The following is a 19092-nucleotide window of genomic DNA, read 5'->3' as shown; positions in this document are numbered from 1 at the left end:
ACCACCACACCTGGCTAATTTTTATATTTTTTGTAGTGATGGGATCAGCACAGGCTGGTCTCAGACTCCTGGCTCAAGCAATCCTCCTGCCTTAGCCTCCCAAAGTATTGGAATTACAGGCATTAGCCACCATGCTTGGCCCTTATTTATTTTTTATTGCTCACGTTTCTGGTGTCAAATCTAAGAATCCATTGCCAAATCTGAGGTCATAAAGATTTACTTATATTGTCTTCTAAGAGTTTCAATTTTATAGTTTTATCTGTACATTAGCTTATACTTAGATCTTTGACACATTTTGAGTTAATTTTAAACATATGATTAGAGGTAAGCATCCAATTTCATTCTTTTGCATGTGACTATTCGGTCATCTTAGACCCATCTGTTGCAATTACTCGTTGAATGATCTTGACACCTTTGTTGAAAATTGGTTGATCATAGGTGTATGGGTTTATTTCTGACTCTTAGTATTTTCCATTTATCTTTATGTCTATCCTTATGCTAGTGCCATACTGGCTTAATTATTGTTGCTTTAGTAAGTTTTGATATGGGGAAGTGTGAGTTCTCTACCTTTTTTCTTTTTTAATTTTAAGATTGTTTTTGCTATTCTGGGTCCTTGGAAATTCCATACAAATTTTAGAAGAACCTTGTTGATTTCTACAGAGAAGTCATCTGGGAATCTGATAGGGATTACATTGAATCAGTAGATTGATTTGGGAAGTATTGCCATCCTAACAATATTAAGTCTTCAGATCCATGAACATGGGATGTTTTCCATTTATTTAGATCTTCTTTAATTTCTATAACAATGTTTTCATGGTTTTCAGAGCATAAGTTTTACATTTCTTTTGTTAAATTTATTCCTAAGTATTTTTTTTTTTTTTTTTTTGAGATGGAGTCTTGCTCTGTTGCCCAGGCTGGAGTGTAGTGGTATGATCATAGCTCACTGTAATCTTGAACTCTTGAGTTGAAGTGATCCTCTTGCCTCAGCCTCCTGTGTAGCTAGTATTACAGGTGAGCACCACCATACCTGGCTAACTTATGTATTTTACTCTTTTGGGTGCTATTGTAAATGTAATTATTTTTTAAATTTCATTTTGGATTGTTCATTGCAAGAATATAGAAATATAATTGATATTCATATATTTATTTTATATCCTACAACCTTGCTTAACACATTTAGTAGTTCTAATCTTTTTTTGTGAATTCCTTAGGATTTTCTATATACAAGATTATGTCATCTGTGAGTAAAGATAGTTTTACTTCTTCTTTTCCCATTTGGAAGCCTTTTATTTCCTTTTCTTACCTAATTGCTATAGTTGAGAGCATCCAGTATGATTTTGAATACAAGTGGTGAATGCAGACATCCTTTACTTATGCCTGATCTTAGGAGGAAAGTGTTCAGTTTACACTATTAAGTATGGTGTAAGCTGTGGATTTTGCATAGATGCCTTTTATTAGTGTGAGGAACCTTCTATTCCTAGTGTTTTGAGTGTTTTTTATAATGGAAGAGTTGGATTTATGGAGGTGATCAAGTGGCTTTTGATTTAGATTTTATTGATTTTACATTAATTCATTTCTGGATGTTAAGGATGCCTACCTTGCATTCTTCAGGTAACTCTATTTAGACATGTTATGTAATACTTTTTATATATTGTTGGATTCAGTTAGCTAGTAGTATTTTGTTGAGGATTTTTGCATCCATATTCATAAGGGATATTGGTCTGTTGTTTTCTTGTGATGTGTTTGGTTTTGGCTCACGGTAACTAGATTTATAAAATGAGGTGGGAAGTATTCTCTCCTCTTTTGTTTTTTGGAGTGGTTTTTGAAGAATGGGTATAATTTTGCTTTAATTGTTTAGTAGAGTCCACCAGTGGATCTGTCTTGGCCTGGCCTTTTCTTTGTGGATAGTTTTTTGATTACTAATTCAATTTCTTTATTTATTATGGATCTATTTAGATGTTTTATTTCTTCTTGAGTCGGCAGAGGGTCTCCTCTGTTCTTGGGTATACCAGTGTATACCCAGTATACTCAAGCCCTCAGCTCCCCGTGTGTGTCCCTCCTGTTCTGTCTGCACCCAGAGTCCAGAGGGGACCGAGGTGTTAGGGGACTGGTGTATCAGCACTGCCCCGAGCACGCACACACATGGCCGGGTTGCGACAGCACCTGGGCTGGGCTTCAGCTTTGGTTGGAAATCGGAGTGGGCTCTGGGAGTTGGGAGAGGCCAGGGAGCGGGAGTGGGCACTTCCAAACTGCAGGGGCAGGGGTGCTTCCCGGGCCACCGACAGTGCAGGGATGCCTGGGTCTGGAGCTGTGATTGAGAGGCTGCAGCTGCGCCCAGGAGCGCGGGGCTCCTGCCCCTCCCACTTGGTAGGGGGCGGGGCTCCTGCCTGTTCCCGGCCACCGCTGGCTCCACAGAGTGGGCAGCCCCTGCTGTGTCTCCCCCGCTGCAGCCAGTGTCTTTGCAGCGGCTGCCATCACTGCTGCCTAAGCTGTCTTTTGAAATCCACCCATTTTTTATCAAAGGAAATTAGTGGTATCCCAACTTTGTACTGATGAGAGTTTGTGGATTCTTAATTTCTTCGGGGTGGGCAGTGCTCCTTCTGTGCTTCTACTTTTGAAACTGGAGAGAGGCACTTCGGAAACAAATGGTGACTATTGTTTATCAGCCCAAATTGTTTTTTTTCTATTGTTTATTAATTCTTTAAAGATATAAGTCTTTATTGTTCAATAAATTATTGTCTACAAGGGTGCATGATACTACTTCCGACATTGGGGGAACAAACATACAGATGTTTATGTAATGGAATTTATGTAATTCTCCTATGCATGACCTTATGTTTGCCCTGGCATGAAAGTCTTTGTTGTTGCTCTGAAATATTGTTCTGAAATAATTAAGATAGCTATGTTCTTGTGAGGAAGAGCCATTTATTGGACGTAGGTTTAAAAATTAGCCATTCCTCCACAGTCTTTAAAGATTAAAACAAAGCAAACAAACAACAACAAAAAAATCCTTCTATCGACATACTTTTTCAGTTTTTTGATATTAAATTGCAGATTATTGGCAGCCTAATGAGACAGGGGTCTAGAGACCAGGGAGAGAGTATGCAGAAGCAAGGTCCTGCCATTAGCTCTGTGAGGTATGGGAATCATGTGATTTCTCTGGGCCTCTCCTGTAAAGTGAGAGGACCAGCTGATTGATGGATACTTTACAGCTGTTTTAGGTCTTTGACTTGAAAAATAATTTTTTTTTGAGCCCTCAAAAGGTAACTGATGGCAGAGGCCCTCTGAAAAAGAAGGGGAAAACTGGAGCTCTGCTATAAGAAAATATCCACTTAGGCGATCAGGTATCAGTTATATCAGTGCCTCTTCAACCTTAAGGTCCTTGTGATTCACCTGGAGATACTGTTTGGGGAGGATGAGATTCAACATTTCTCATAAGTTTTTGAGTGATACAGATGCTGCTGGTCCAGGGAGTACACCTGGAGTAGCAAGGAACCAAACTCTGTGAAAAGGAGGATTTCAGGAGCGAACAAAGTGGTGGGTGAATAAGGAAAAATTGATAGAGCAGGAGAAACAATAATGATATATATATTTTTAAGAGACAAGGTCTGGCTTTGTTGCCCAGGCTGGAGTGCAGTGGCGCGATCATGGCTCACTGTAGCTTCAACTCCTGGGCTCAAGTGGGAGACTGGCTAATTTTTTTTTTTTAGGGGGAGAGATGGGGTCTTGCTATGTTGCCCAGACTGGTCTCAAACTCCTGGCCTGAACCAATTCTCCTGGCTTGGCCTCTCAAAGTGCTGGCATTACAGACATGAACCACTGTGCCTCGCCAAGAAGGATTTAAATGATGCCTTTGTTATTTTGTCAGTACAAGTAGATTTCTAATTTTTGGTTAGAAGTTAATGAGAAATGAGGCTAGGTGTGGTGACTCATGCCTGTAATCCCAGCACTTTGGGAGGCTGAGGTCAGTGGATCACCTAAGTTCAGGAGTTCAAGACCAGCCTGACCAACATGGAGAAACCCCGTCTCTACTAAAAATACAAAATTAGCTGGGTGTGGCGCATGCCTGTAATACCAGCTATTCAGGAAGCTGAGGCAGGAGAATCACTTGAACCCAGGAGGTGGAGTTTGCGGTGAGCTGAGATCGTGCCATTGCACTCTAACCTGGGCAACAAGAGTGAAACTCCATCTCAAAAACAAAAACAAAAACAAAAAAGTTAATGAGAAATGAATGTCTTCTATAGGCATTCCTATTTGTAGCCATTGTTGGAAAGTTAGTTCTTTCATATTGGAGGATTTTTTTGATTCTTTTTTTGTCTTTTATCTTTTAACAGCCCACTAGATCATAATATTGGAGGATATTTTCATATTCATTCTAGGAAGCTGAAAAAATGTATTGACTAGCAGGTTTTTAAGGTCATTTTCATAGGATAGCTAGTTTCACGTGATGCAGTATTTATATTCAAACTCCAGCTTTGTCTCTTGTGGTCACTTATCTAAGGATTTTGACTTTTAAAAAATGTATCATTCATTATCATTGACAGAAAAAAACTCTTCTTTCTCCCTTACTTGGTTTACTGTGTTTTCTAGGCAGGAAGATGAAAACCCATGCAGTTTTCTTTTCTGCCTGTTTTAGGCAAAGGTAAGACCCCCCTTCAGTGTTGTATAGTTCTTCCTTTCTTATTTTCTCTCTCTGAGACTTTTGAACCGGCTGATGCAGGAGTGAGCAGAGGGTCACTTACTCTTTGGTTGGTTACTACTGATTTCTGTCCTTAGCTATGTCTCCAAATGGAGCTTATGCCTCCAAGTCTTCATCCTTTATGGTGTATCAGGAGCACTTGATATAGCAGGTCACTCCCTTATTCTGGATACATTTTTTTTTTTTTTTTTTCACTTCCTTCCAGATAACTCACTTCTGGCTTTGTTTTGATCTCAGTGAATGCCCCTGTTAAGCTTCTGGTGGATTCCTCTTCTAATTCTTCTTCTTCTTCTTCTTCTTCTTTTTTTTTTTTCTTTTTTTTGGAGACGGGAGTCTTGTTCTGTCACCCCGGCTGGAGTGCAGTGGCGCGATCTTGGCTCACTGCAACCTCCGCCTGTCGGGTTCATGCCCTTTTCCTGCCTCCGCCTCCTGAGTAACTGGGACTGCAGGCGCCCGCCACCCCGTCCGTCTAATTTTTTGTATTTTTAGTAGAGACGGGGTTTCACCGTGTTAGCCAGGGTGGTCTCCATCTCCTGACCTCGTGGTCCACCCGCTTCGGCCTCCCAAAGTGCTGAGATTATAGGCGTGAGCCACCGCACCCGGTGGGATTCCTCTTCTTCTTAACCTCTGTACCATTCCTTTGTCTTCTAAGCTTGTGTCTGGTTTTCTCCAGATTTCTCATCATGCACCTTTCCCTTTCGTGATTATGCTTTTTATCCTTTTATCATAGCCATCCTTCATAGCCATGAAGATGACTGTGCTATGTCCTGTGAGTCCTCCCAGGAAATCATTGGCATTTCAAGTGTGAATTTGGGTAATATTCTGCTCTGAGCTGCAAGAGAATGATGTATCCTCATTCTCGTAGTCCAGTAGTATGGCATATTACAATTCTTCTAGGTGTTTGGCATATATAGTGCGACTATCTGGGATTTATTGAATACTGTTACTTTCCTCTCAAAAATCCAGTAAAAGTATAATACAGATTATTATTATGTTTTTTGAATGCTTGCTCCCAGATTTGAAGTTTAGTAATCTGACAATTTGTATGGTTACATAATGTCATCAGTAAAAAAAAAAAGGTGCAAATATTTTTCAGAAAGTTTCCCACATATTTTGAAACTCATTATAAATTTGTTTACCTGTTAGATATTTGTTCACTTGCTTCAACTTCCAGTGTTTATCTAATTTCTTTCTTAGCATAAAGAGAGGACTTTGGATGGAGTTTTCATTCTTTTTTCTCCTGGTATTTGTTTTTTTAAACTAGTCATTTTGAAAGAATTTCAGACTCACTTAGAAGTTGTAAAAATAATCGTTTCCCAATGAAAACAGTACAATGATCAAAACCATCAAATTTGTTTTTGTCGTAGAGACTGGATCTCTGTTTTGTAGGCTGGAGTGCTGTGCCTTGATCAAAGCTCACTGCAGGCTGGCACGATGGCTCACACCTATGATTCCAGCACTTTGGGAGGCTCAGGTGGGTGGATGGCTTGAGATCAGGAGTTGGAGACCATCCTGGTCAACATGGGGAAACCCCATCTCTACTAAAATACAAAAATTTGCTTAGCGTGTTGGCAGGTGTCTGTAATCCCAGCTACTTGGGAAGCTGAGGCAGGAGAATTGCCTGAACTTGGGAGGCAGAGGTTGCAGTGAGTGGGACTGTGTCACTACACTGCAGCCTAGGTGTCAGAGCAAGACTCCGTTTCCCACCCCCCAAAAAAGCTCACTGCAACTTCAAACTCCTGGGCTCAGTTGATCCTCTCCTCAGACTCCTGAGAGTAGTTGGGACTATAGGCATAGACCACAAAACCCATCTAATTTTTTTATGTTTTGTAGAGATAGGGTCTCCCTATGTTGCTTAGGCTAATTATAGATATTAGTCACTGGGCCCAGCCCACCATTAAATTGACATTAATATAATACTAAAGTTAAACTATAGATTTGATTTGGATTTTACCAAATCAAATTGGATGCACTTTTTTTTTGTAGATAGTTCTAAGAAATTAATCCCAAAGAAAGTGCCTTTTATTATTAGCTCCTTATAGTTACACCCTCCTGTAAGCCTAGCAACCACATGTCTGTTCTACATTACTATGATTTTGTCATTTTGAGAATTAGAAATGTAATTATTTAATATTTTACCTTTTTGGATTTTTTTTTTCATTCAGCATAATGCTCTTGAAATCTATCCAAGTTGCATGTGTCAGTTATGTTTTAAATTCTTAAGTTATATTGGTATGGTGTGGATGTACCACAGTGTGTTTAACCAGGACATTGAGTTTTTTTCTTTAATCTAAGTTTAAAAAATCATAAAAGGGGATCAAAACCAGAGCAACAGCTAACACTTATTGAGTGCTTATTATGTGCCAGGTATTGTACTAAGTGGTCTACTGTGTTCCTTTTTGTAAAAAACTAAAACTGTATATTTTTTATTTTTAGTTGTGGTAAAATACGTGTAACATGAAATTGAACATCTAACCATTTTTAACTATATAGTTCAGTAATGGTAAGTAAATTGACATTGTTGTACAACCAATCTCCAGAACTTCTCGTCTTGCAAAGTCAAAACTAGATACCTATTAACAGTTCTCCTTTCTTCCTAGCCATTCTTAATGTTTCTGTGACTATTCTAGGTACCTCACATAAGTGGAATCATATGGTGTTTGTCTTTTTGTGACTGGCTTATTTTACTTAACATAATGTCCTCAAGTTTCATCTACATAGCATATGTCAGAATTTCCTTCCTTTTTAAGGCTGCATAATATTCCATTGTATGGGTATACCACATTTTCTTTATCCGTTTATCCATTGATGGATGTTTAGATTGCTTCTACCTCTTGGTTATTATGAATTATGATACAGTAAATCTGTGTGTAAAAATCTCTCTCTGAGATGCTGTCTTTAGTTCTTTTGGATATCCACCAAGAAGTGGGATGGCTGGATCAAAACTTCTATGTTTAATTTTTTTTTTGTTTTTGAGACGGAGTCTCACTCTGTCGCCCAGGCTGGAGTACAGTGGTGCGATCTCGGCTCACTGCAAACTCTGCCTCCCAGGTTCATGCCATTCTCCTGCCTCAGTCTCCCAAGTAGCTGGGACTACAGGTGCCTGCCACCACACCTGGCTAATTTTTTGTATTTTTAGTAGAGACAAGGTATCACTGTGTTAGCCAGGATGGTCTCGATCTCCTGACCTCGTGATCCACCTGGCTTGGCCTCCCGAAGTGCTGGGATTAAAGGCGTGAGCTACTGCGCCCGGCCCTCCGTTTCATTTTTTGTGGGACCTACCCACTGTTTTCCATAGTAGCTGCACCATTTTATATTCCCACCAACAGTGTACAGAGATTCCAATTTCTCCACGTCCTTGCCAACACTTGTTATTTTGTGTTTTTTCCTTCTTGCAGTCATCATTCTTAGGTTGAATATATTTTTCTTTTTTTTGATAATGGATGTGAGGTGATGTTGTTTTGATTTGCATATCCCTGATGATTAGTGATTTTGAGCATCTTTTCATATTCCTGGCCATTTGTATATATTTTTTGTTGTTGTTTGAGACAGAGTCTTACTCTGTAACCCAGGCTGGAGTACAGTGGCATGACCTTGGATCACTGCAACCTCTGCCTCCTGGGTTCAAGCAATTCTTTTGCCTCAGCCTCCTGAGTAGCTGGGATTACAGGTGCCTACCACCACGACTGGCTAATTTTTGTATTTTAGTAGAGATGAGGTTTCGCCATGTTGGCCAGGCTGGTCTCGAGAACTTCTGACCCCAAGTGATCCTCCTGTCTCTGCCTCCCAAAGTGCTGGGATTACAAGTGTGAGCTACCACGCCCAGCTCATTTGTGTATCTTCTTTGGAGAAGTGTCTGTTCAGGTTCTTTTGCCTATGTTTTAATGGCCTGGTTTGTTTTTGTTGTTTTTGAGTTGTAGGAGTTCTTTATATATCCTGGATATTAATTCTTTATCATATATATGACCTGCACATATTTTTTCCAGTTCTGTAGGAAACTGCATTCTTATTTAATCATCACAACACCACTCTTACCTTTGTTTTGTAAATGAGAAAGCCGAAGTACAGAGACGTTCATTAACTTTTACTAACCTTCCACTGGTTGCATGGTTAGTATGTGGTGGAGCAGGAATTCAAACTCACACAGGTTGCCTCCAGAGTCTGTACTTTCCCACCACATTATTTACAGCCAATTTCTTGGCTAACTTTGTATAAAAACAAATGACCTTGGTTTCAATGATTAGCCCATGTGGAAGGCTTACTTTAAGAGGCAGGTTGGTCTACATTTTAAAAAAGTAGAGCTGATCCTCATTATTGGCAGACTCTGTATCATTCGTGAGTTTGCCTACTTGCTAAAATTTATTTGTAACCCCCAAATCAGTGCTCGCAATGCTTTTGTGGTCATTTGTGGTCAAGTGCAAAGGAGTAAAAATTGAGTCACCTGATGCACATGTTCCCAGCTGATGTTAAACAACTGCTTTCTTGTTTCAGTTCTCATACTATAAGCAAGTGTCCTTTCATGGTCTACAGTATTTAGTGTCGTGTTTTCCCCCACATTTTGGTAAGTTGTTTTTGGAGGCGGGTGTGGTGTTTTCACTGTTTAAAATGGCCTGCAAATGTAATACTGAAGTGCTGTCTAATGTTCCTAAATGCAAGAAGGCTGTGATGTATCTTGTGGAGAACAGACAGATGGTCCCTGACTTACAATGGTTTGACTTATGATTTTTCGACTTTAGGATGTTGTGGGAGTGATACACATTCAACAGAAACCATACTTCAAATTTTGATTTTTGATCTTTTCCCTGGTATATTAAATGCATTTTTGACTTAAAATATTTTCAATTTATGATAGTTCTGTTGAGATGTAATCCCATTATAAATTGAAAAGCATCTGTAAGTGCAATTAGATAAGCAATTAGATAATCTTAGTTCAGACTGAGTTCTAGTGCTGGTGGCCATGGTAGTAATGAATCGTCAATACATATTAAATAAGGTATCTTTAAATAGAAGCACACAAAAAACTACGTTATGTATTGATTGGTTGAAGAAAATGTTGTTACTAGAGGCTTGCAGGAATCTATCTAACCCTGTGTTTCTCCTAGGAGCAATGGCTCAGTATCTGCTAATTCATTGTTTACGGCGGCCTTATAAAACATAACTTTTGTGAATAAGGAGAATTGACTGCATTTCCTAACTACCATTTAAATCAGTGTAACGTGAAGGAAAGCCTCATTTATGTTAAATAAATGAACTGTTGTAGAGTCCCAGGGCCTGTGAATCTGTGTTGTAATTCAAAAGGTCCAAGTGCTTTCACATCTGCCATGTCAGCAACTCAGTGGTAGGTAGGGCTGGTCTATAGTCATTCTAGATAAGAAATCAAAGTAAGGAGAGGTTATGTGGGTTGCCCGAGGACACACAGATAGTGGTATAAATGGTCCTGCAGCCCAATTTTCCTGCTTCATTTTTGGTGTGATTTTCCCTCTTCTGTTTTGCCTTTCTGTAACTAGCATAGCAAGAGGAAGTGAATGCTTTTTAAGTACCTGTAACATACCATTTCCAGGGCTAGTCACTGATGCGTTTGATCTCATTTGTCTCAGCAACTCTTTGTAATAGGAGATGCAGTTGGCCCTCCATATCCCCGGGTTTCACATCCATGGATTCAACCAACTGCAGATTGAAACCTATGGATATGGAAGGCTGACTGTACCAGGTCATTATATATAATAAGGGACTTGAGCATCTGGGGATTTTGATCTGTGGGGTCTTGGAACCAATCTTTCACAGGTACGGAGGGCCAACTGTAGTGCAGTCTCAACAATGACTAGACTGAAAGGAAGTTAGGTATTTCACTGAAGACTTATGTGTTAAATAGTGCTGATGGAGTTTCAATCTTGATCCTCCAAAGAATATGTTCTTTTGTTATTTTCTGCAGTTCTCTCCTAAATGTTTTGGAAGAGAGAATTAGCACAACATAAATGTATAATTCTCAGCCCAATTTACTAATGGTGTTGCAAAATATCTGATTAATGCTCCCAGCCATTTGGATTTGTGGTTTCATTTATGTATACAAAATATTAAAAAGTTAATATAGAAATGTCTTCTCAGATCTGTCCAAGTTTAATTTGCTATGCCTTAAGACATAATTATTAATTCATAGTGTGAATTCGATTATTATAAATGTTTTCTTTTTAGTGTGAAAGAAAATGTCTTTATTTAAAGCCCGTGATTGGTGGTCTACTCTTCTGGGAGATAAAGAAGAATTTGATCAAGGCTGTTTGTGTCTGGCTAATGTTGACAATAGTGGAAATGGACAAGGTAAGCAATTTACAACCATGCATTTTGGATCAAAGCTTTAAAGAGATCAAGTAAGGCTGGGCATGGTGGCTCATGCCTGTAATCCCAGCACTTTGGGAGGCCAAGGTGGGCAGATCATGAGGTCAGGAATTTAAGACCAGCCTGGCCAACATGTTGAAACCCTGTCTCTACTGAAAATACAAAAATTAGTTGGGCTTGGTGGCAGGCATCTGTAAATCCCAGCTACTTGGGAGGCTGAGGCAGGAGAATCGCTTAAACCCAGAAGGCGGAGGTTGCCGTGAGCTGAGATAGTGCCATTACACTCCAGCGTGGGTGACAGAGCGAGACTCCATCTCAAAAAAAAAGATCAAATAAAAATGACTTGCTTTTCAAAATGTGTACTTTTTAGAACTTAATTGAACTATCTTAATTGTACTTAATTTTGAAGGTTTTTTTTTTTAATAAGTAATAGGTAGCAGACTGATAACAATAGTCTTTCTGTTTTGTTTATGTTCTGGTTTGTACTGATTCTGTCATATTGTTTGCTGGAATTTAGTACAAATTATATGGCATCACTTCATTTGTATCAAAATTTGGTCTTGTAGGGGAGAGTTAGTAAAATATTTGAATTTTGGAAAATTTACTTTTGTAGAAATTCTTTACAAGAAAAATACATTTTTTTTTGGACCTGGAAACCATTCATACCATAATGAAATTATACTAGCTCTATTTGGTGGTAGAAAACAATTATTAAATCATTGCTTTCATTATCATATTATAATACTAAAACCTACATCCTAGCTTATTCTTACGCATCTTCATGCTTTTTAAGTGACCTTTAAAACAGTTTGATTCTGTATTATTTTATCATTGCTATTTGAAATTTGTATTTGGTTTATAGTCATGGGCTTTTTTTTTGGTAATCCAGATAGTCATTAGCCTCTTAAAAAGAAAACTTATTATAACTCTTCTTTTGTTTACTGCATATAAATATTATCCTCTTACGTTTTTTAAAAATTGTTTTTCTTGCCTATAATTAAAACAGTGGAATCTGCAGGAAAATGTGAAAGGAGAAAATTGTGTTGGTAAAGCAGAAGAGTGGGAGTACTAAACTGCACTGAACACCTACTAAGTTGTTTTGAAGGAAAGTTTGGTCCCTAATTTTCCACTGATAGGAGATGGGAAGGCCTTCTATTCAGAGGGTATTGGGAGGTTCCTTAACTCTGCCTTTGCCCCCACTATTTGTTAAAGCATGTGATTCCCCAATTATTTGGCCATGTAAGAGTCATGCCACAGAAATACCTGCCAGAGAGAACAATTTCAAACCTACTTCTGCCCAAACTATCTAAAGTTCAGCTTGGTTGGAAACTATACTTACTGATTATCTGAATAACATACTGTTCACTCATTCATTTCTATTAGAGCTCCTTACTGGGGTGCCACCAGTAGGTTACCAATATGCTGAGATACTGCTTCCCTCACAGTTTGTGGTGAGCTGTGAGCAGCTTCCTTTGTTTTCTGAAGCTTGCTATACAAAAATCGTTACATATGTGTGTTTCACATAGACAAAAACACTGATCATTGTGTTCCAAAGCCTGGATACCTGTGTCATAATATCCTGGGGTGGTTATGATGTATGAAGATTTTCTATCCCAGACACACGAGATGCTATAAGATTGTATTATCCAGGGGTAGGTGGGGTGGTGTGACTTAGGTATCCTAATTTTTGATAAGCTCCAAAATTGAATGCTGGCATTCTCAAGTTTGAGAATTATTTTGGTTGATCTTATAGAATGGAAAGTTAACAAGAGTAGTTTTGGATATGCTCTGTTTGAGATAGAAATGTCTAGTATACCGAATAGAGGTGGAGATTTGGGGATGAACAATATGGTGTTTATGTTTGGAGATCTGAGAACAGGTGAAAATGTACAGGGAGAGAAGTTGAAATAAGAAGGGAGGAGGTATAGGACTGTAACCTGGAGAATAAGAGGATTGATTAATGGGGGAAGTATGAGAAGAGTAATAGATTCTGAAAAGAACAGGCAGAGAGGCAGGAAAACTAATTAGGCTGGTACCTGCGAAGCAAGGTTTAGTGACATGAGGACTGAAAAGGTTTTTTTTTTTTTTTTTTTTTTTAAATTCTTCTTCTTCTTCTTCTTCTTCTTCTTCTTCTTCTTCTTCTTCTTCTTCTTCTTCTTCTTCTTCTTCCTCTTCTTTCTTCTTCTTCCTTTCTTCTTCTTTCTTCTTTCTTTTTTTTTTTTTTTATAAGACAGAGTCTCACTCTGTGGCCCAGGCTGGAGTGCAGTGGTGCAATCTTGGCTCACTGCAACCTCCACCTCCCTGGTTCAAGCAATTCTCCTGCCTTAGCCTCCCAAGTAGCTAGGATTACAGGTGCCTGCCACTATGCGCAGCTAATTTTTGTATTTTTGGTAGAGACAAGGTTTTGCCATGCTGTCCAGTCTGGTCTTGAACTGCTGACCTCAGGTGATCCATGTGCCTCGGCCTCCCAAAGTGCTGAGATTACAGGCATGAGCCACTGCACCTGGCTTTTTTTTTTTTTTTTTTTTTTTAAATTGAGACAGGGTCTTGTTCTGCTGCCCAGGATGGAGTGCACTGGCGTGATCATGGCTCACTGCAGCCTCAACCTCTCAGGTGTGTCCCACCACGCCTGGCTAATTTTTATTTATTTTCTTTTTTTGTAGAGACACTGTCTCCTTGTGTTGCCCAGACTGGTCTTGAGCTTCCTGGGCTCAAGTGATCCTCCTGCCTTGGCCTTCCAAAGTGCTGGGATTATAGGCATGAGCCACTGAGCCTGGCCTAAAAGTTTTCATGCTCTTTAGCAGCAAGTGGTTCATTAGTGTCTGTGACAAGAGTGGATGCGTGGGCACAATGGTAATGAAATCTAGGTTTTCAGTGTATGAATGGGGAGTGAGTGGGAGGTGGGGAGACTATTTATGGCTCTTTAAAGAAACTTAGCTGTGAATGGAAGAAGGGAGGAAGATGATTTGGAGGCCATGAAGGGTCGAGGGAAGTGGGAAAAATTCAGTGTAGGATAGAGGCTTTCACTGATGGAGCGGGAACCCAGAGAGGACAGTCAGAGATGAGATCAGGTGTGCAGATGGAAGGTTAATCTTGAACAGATGTGGAAACTTTTTTCCACAGTGACAGAGGAAAGAAGGTAAGAATCTTTACAGATGTAGAGAAATTTGCAGGTCAAGTTGGGAAGTTGAAACAGTAATGTCAGTTGATCTTTACTTTTCTTTTAAGTGATCAGACAGTGAGAGAAGAGTTGCAGGGATCCTGAAATTACTTTAGAAGAAGCTGAGTAAAACACAGAAAGATTCCTTGTTAATCTTGATAGTACAATTGAAATTGAACACCCCATGCATTTAAAGTGGTACTTACTTTCCTAATTCTCTCAACTCAAGATTCAGACCCTTGAGAGAGATAGTGAGAATGAGGGGGAGAGAGAGGATCTGAATAATACAATTTAGATTATATGCCAACCTGTGGCCTAGAGGGAAAGTTTATTACTAGAATCGGAGTAGAAAGCAAATGAGACTGACTAATGGCTTTTCATTTAATGCCTGCATGTTCATTAATTTCTGGGGAATCCCATATTTAATTGTAGCTTGAAATCTGTGAGAGTCAGACTTATCTGAGATCTGGTTACTATAATAGTTCTGCAAAGTATTTTAATAATTATACATATACATTTTGTTTCAGTGGGTTAGCTTGTTCCCTTGTGGACTTGGCCATCCTGACCTCCTCTTATCCCTGAAGATAGGGCTATATTGACCTATCCATGAGTCTTGGTTGTTTACTGAGTAAAAGTGGGGATTTAGGGCAGACAGGATACATGGGAAGCTTAGTGGGGAATATTTTAGGAAGTTTAAAGGTTTCAGTCTTCTCCAACCCTTCTGGACTCCATTATAACAGTATAATTCCATTCTTCCTGATCAGTGCCTTTACTTTTACTTAAGAAGGCTGGAGAGATTTGTCAAGTTATTTGTTATTGTAATTTAAAACTTAAAGAATCAGTCTCTGAATTAGCTTCTCAGTGGTTAAGCCTCACTATCTGAGTCGTAAGTGGTGAGAAATGTTTCTGCAGAGTACCAAAGACCCTGAGTTTATTCTTTACCCTCAGATGACGATTTTGAGATTTAAACCTATCATTCTTTTATTTTAAATTATCCAGTGCCCATCGATAAAGCTATCTTACATGTGGTTTGGTGTTCCTCCTTGTTCAGTTGGCCTATGGCAGCAGCTTTCCGTTCTACTAGAGTTTCACCTGCAGTGGGCACAGAGTCTCAGATGACTAGAGATGATAACTTGATTAATTGTTCTGTTACAATGTACAGTGCTACTTAACCCCACCTAGAACATGAATGAGAGTGTTCTGTGAAAGGGCATTTATTTAAAGTACTTATTTATTTATTTATTTATTTAAAGTATTTATTTAAATACTGAAGGAGCTGAGAACCAAAGATTGAGGCAGACAAATCCAGTTTGTCAGTGTACGGTGATTAATTAGGTGAACTTATGGGCAGAAATGCCCTGGGCAGTTGCAAGACAGGTGGCTCTCTACACAACAACCCCCAGGCCTAGGACTTGTATCTTGGGGAATAAAAGTATACATGCTCTGGAAAGAATGTGTAGGTGGCTATGAGTGTCACAGCCTATGATATATACAGCAATATCAAGTGCTGTTTTGGAGGAAAGGCAAAACTTAACAATGAATAGGTGTTTCTGCAAAAAGAGTAATACATCAACTAGAGATCTTGGAGGAGTTCTTTGACTCGAGTTTAGTCAGGAGTCACATGGCAGATTAGCATTTAAAATAAAGTCACTCTTGTCCCCACAAGGAATCTTACTGTTTTGTACTCCATTTCAGGTCAAGAACCAATTCCCATACTTTGGAGGCCAAGGCAGATAGATGGCTTGAGTCCAGAAGTTTGAGACGAGCCCGGATAACATGTCGAAACCACATCCCTACAAAAAATACAAAAATTAGCTGGGCATGGTGGCACATGCCTGTATTCCCAGCTACTCAGGAGGCTGAGGTGGGAGGATCAATTGAGCCTGGGAGGTTGAGGCTGCAACGAGCTGTGATTGCATCACAGTACTCAAGCCTCGGCAACAGAGTGAGACCCTATCTCAAAGGAAAAAAAAAAAAAAAGAAGAAGAACCAATTCCAAATATGCTTGCATGTTTTCATGCCTGCAGTTTATTTTTTAGTGCTCATTTCTATATTAGTTATCTTTTTTTTTGGCCACAAGTGGCAGGAAACTGATAAATTTAAGTACAGAAGATACTGAAATGAATGTAAGATAGCTTTCCCAAATGCAGGCAGAGTTGAACTGAACAAGCCTTTAGTGGGGACAGGAAGGGACATGACTCTAGAGACCTTGTAAGTCTCCAGTATTGAAGTTCCCAAGATTATACCTCTCTCATAGGGTTATTATGAGGATTTTTTTTTTCTTGAGATGGAGTCTCGTTCTGTCACCCAGGCTGGAGTACAGTGGCACTATCTCGGCTCACTGCAGCCTCCACCTCCCGGATTCCAGCAGTTCTCCTGCCTCAGCCTCCTGGGTAGCTGGGATTACAGGTGCGCCATAACACCCAGATAATTTTTGTATTTTTAGTAGAGACAGGGTTTCAACATGTTGGCCAGACTGGTCTCGAACTCCTGACCTCAGCTGATCCGCCTGCCTCGGCCTCCCAAAGTGCTAGGATTACAGGCATGAACCATTGCACCCAGCCTTTTTTTTTTTTTTTTTTTTCCAGTGACAAGGTCTTGTTCTTTCACCCAGGCTGGAGTACAGTGGCACGATTATAGCTCACTGCAGCTTTGAACTCCTTGGCTCAAGCAATCCTTCCACCTCAGCCTCCCAAGTAGCTGGGACTAAAGAGGCATGCCACTGCACCCAGCTTTGCATGGCATTCCCTCTTTGTCTCTGTTCTGTCCTCTTAAAGGACATTAATTGAGTTCAATCACACACCTAATTAACTGTGACCTCATTTTAACTTGATTACATGTGCAAAGACTCTTTCCAAATCAGGTCACATTCAGAGGTACCTGGGGTTCTGACTTTAACGTATCTTTTTTTGGGGGGGACACAATTTAACTTATAACACCCATTCTATCATTTCCCCTTCTTGTACTTAAGATGAGGCGTTGCTAATCAAGGCGCTCTATCTAGTGATGACTCAGAATCCTTTTTAATACAGTGTTTTCAACAGCCATAACCAGTTATAGAGTTGGCCTCTATGATGGAATCAGTTTACAACAATCAGTACTAGTCCTTTGATAAAGGGGCTTGCTTTGATTGAGTTAAATTATGACTTCGATACCAAATAAAGGTTTAGGAAAAAATGCAATATGTTAGTAAATTTGACTGTAGGGATGTAAAGCTATTTATGAAAGCTGTGTGTTATTAAAATAAGTACACTTTAATTATACCTTCTTTGACAGAGTGACCTTTGTATATAAAGCAAGACTGAATTCTTTTAATTTTTAAATTTATCTTTTACACATTAGAAAGCTTATTTCTTAAGAGATTTGCTAATGTTTGTTTCTTCCTCTTTTTTTTTTTTTTTTTTTTTTTTTTTAAAAACTCTCTACAGATAAAATAATTGTGGGTAGCTTTATGGGATACCTAAGGATCTTTAGCCCCCATCCTGCAAAAACAGGAGATGGGGCTCAAGCTGAAGATTTGCTTCTAGAAGTGGATCTACGAGATCCAGTACTTCAAGTGGAAGTAGGAAAGTTTGTTTCGTAAGTAAGCCTACTAATTCTGGTATTTTACTTGGAGTATGTCAATCCTTTGCTGGGTCACTTTTGTGCATTTTTCAAAGAAGACCATCCATGAATTAAATATGTTTTCTGGATATTGTCACCTAGGTGTTTCTCATGTATGGCATGCATTTTATGTGGAAGCTATACATTTAAGATATAATAATTTAGGGCCTTTTAATAGTAATAGACTTAAGATGCCTGACATTATCAGAAGCTTAAAGACAAAGAGATAAGCTTTTGAAAATAACCAAATAAAGAAATAAATAAGAAGTATCTACTTATTTAAAGTTATGTAAGTGTCCATTTATAATTAGATGAAGTAGCAGATAACCATTACTTTTTGGTTCATAGCATTGAGGTTTTAAAATGAATACTTCTTTGGGGTAGAGAGGCCCTATCGTTTCTTGAAAGAAGTCAGTTCAACCTACAAAGGAAGTGTTCCCCCTACAAGAGCTTTGTTTCAAAGTACTTTATTCTTAAATCTAATTTATTTTAGAAAAACGTTTATTAGTTTGAACTTTGGGTAATATGTCTGCTTTTTATTTACTGATTATATTGCTGATCCTCTTATTTTCATACACAAACTGTCTTATAATTAAGCTTGTATTTCTTAATCATTTAAAAGTATAATGAACACTTATCAAGTAGCCAGAGTTGGTTTGCCTCCTCTTTTTGAGCTCCCTTTTGCCTTTTTAAATCTGGGCAGTGCCCTAAGCTCTGGATTTTGGCATTCTGCATTTGTTTATCATAATCTATTGGCCCCAGGGGCCATTTAGTCAGGGCCCTAACTCCTGCTTGAAAACCAAACAACCACTCACCCTCTTCTAGTGATATGTTTTATTCTGTTGGGAAGCTGTAGCTTAGATGCTTTAGGCCAGGATATGAGATGAGACTTTTATGCTTTGTGACTGATGTGGTTGGTAAATATCTACTCCATCTAAAAGCAGATGATGATTAGGTGCCTATCATGTACCTGGGACATATTAGATGTGATGGAGACACAAAGTAAGGAGACAAAAGCATTCTTCCCTCTAAAAACCGTTTTTACCTTACCATTAAAAAAACTGAAACACAGCCAACAAACTTTCTGTATAGTAGTCTTTAAGTCTAGCCCTCATCTATGTGATCACATTGGAAGGGGAGGAAGTTAACGTTAATAAGTAGATAGTACACTAGGCCTTTCTGTGACATCATGCTCTTTTCCTGAGCATGGTGGAAAACTCATTTTGAATGTTCAAGGCACATATACAAAATTTCCAAAGTGATACTGATTATGTGATAGTCATGTATATTTGCATTT

The 19092-nt window shown here is 39.0% G+C and overlaps 1 protein-coding gene across 14 annotated transcripts in view; it reads left to right on the top strand.

Annotated features, from left to right (window-relative positions):
• BBS9 (Bardet-Biedl syndrome 9) overlaps positions 1-19092 on the top strand; it is a 557785-nt gene that overhangs the window by 65672 nt on the left and 473021 nt on the right. For 8 of the 14 annotated variants that reach the window (XM_073008978.1, XM_073008977.1, XM_007981645.3 and 5 more), the window contains 2 exons: positions 10892-11014; positions 17621-17771. The exons of 1 other annotated variant lie outside the window; for it this stretch is intronic. In XM_073008978.1, coding sequence (XP_072865079.1) covers positions 10903-11014; positions 17621-17771 — 263 coding nt within the window. In that variant the 5' untranslated portion in view covers positions 10892-10902. Of the gene's footprint in view, positions 1-4590; positions 4643-7135; positions 7203-9190; positions 9261-10891; positions 11015-17620; positions 17772-19092 lie in introns of those variants that run through there. 5 more of the 14 variants (XM_038004814.2, XM_038004812.2, XM_073008975.1 and 2 more) reach the window with 3 other exon arrangements.

Source organism: Chlorocebus sabaeus, chromosome 21 (assembly GCF_047675955.1).
Source record: "Chlorocebus sabaeus isolate Y175 chromosome 21, mChlSab1.0.hap1, whole genome shotgun sequence".
Lineage (NCBI taxonomy): Eukaryota > Metazoa > Chordata > Mammalia > Primates > Cercopithecidae > Chlorocebus > Chlorocebus sabaeus.
The sequence above is the reverse complement of the archived record's forward strand: the minus strand, read 5'-3'. Positions and strand labels throughout refer to the sequence as shown.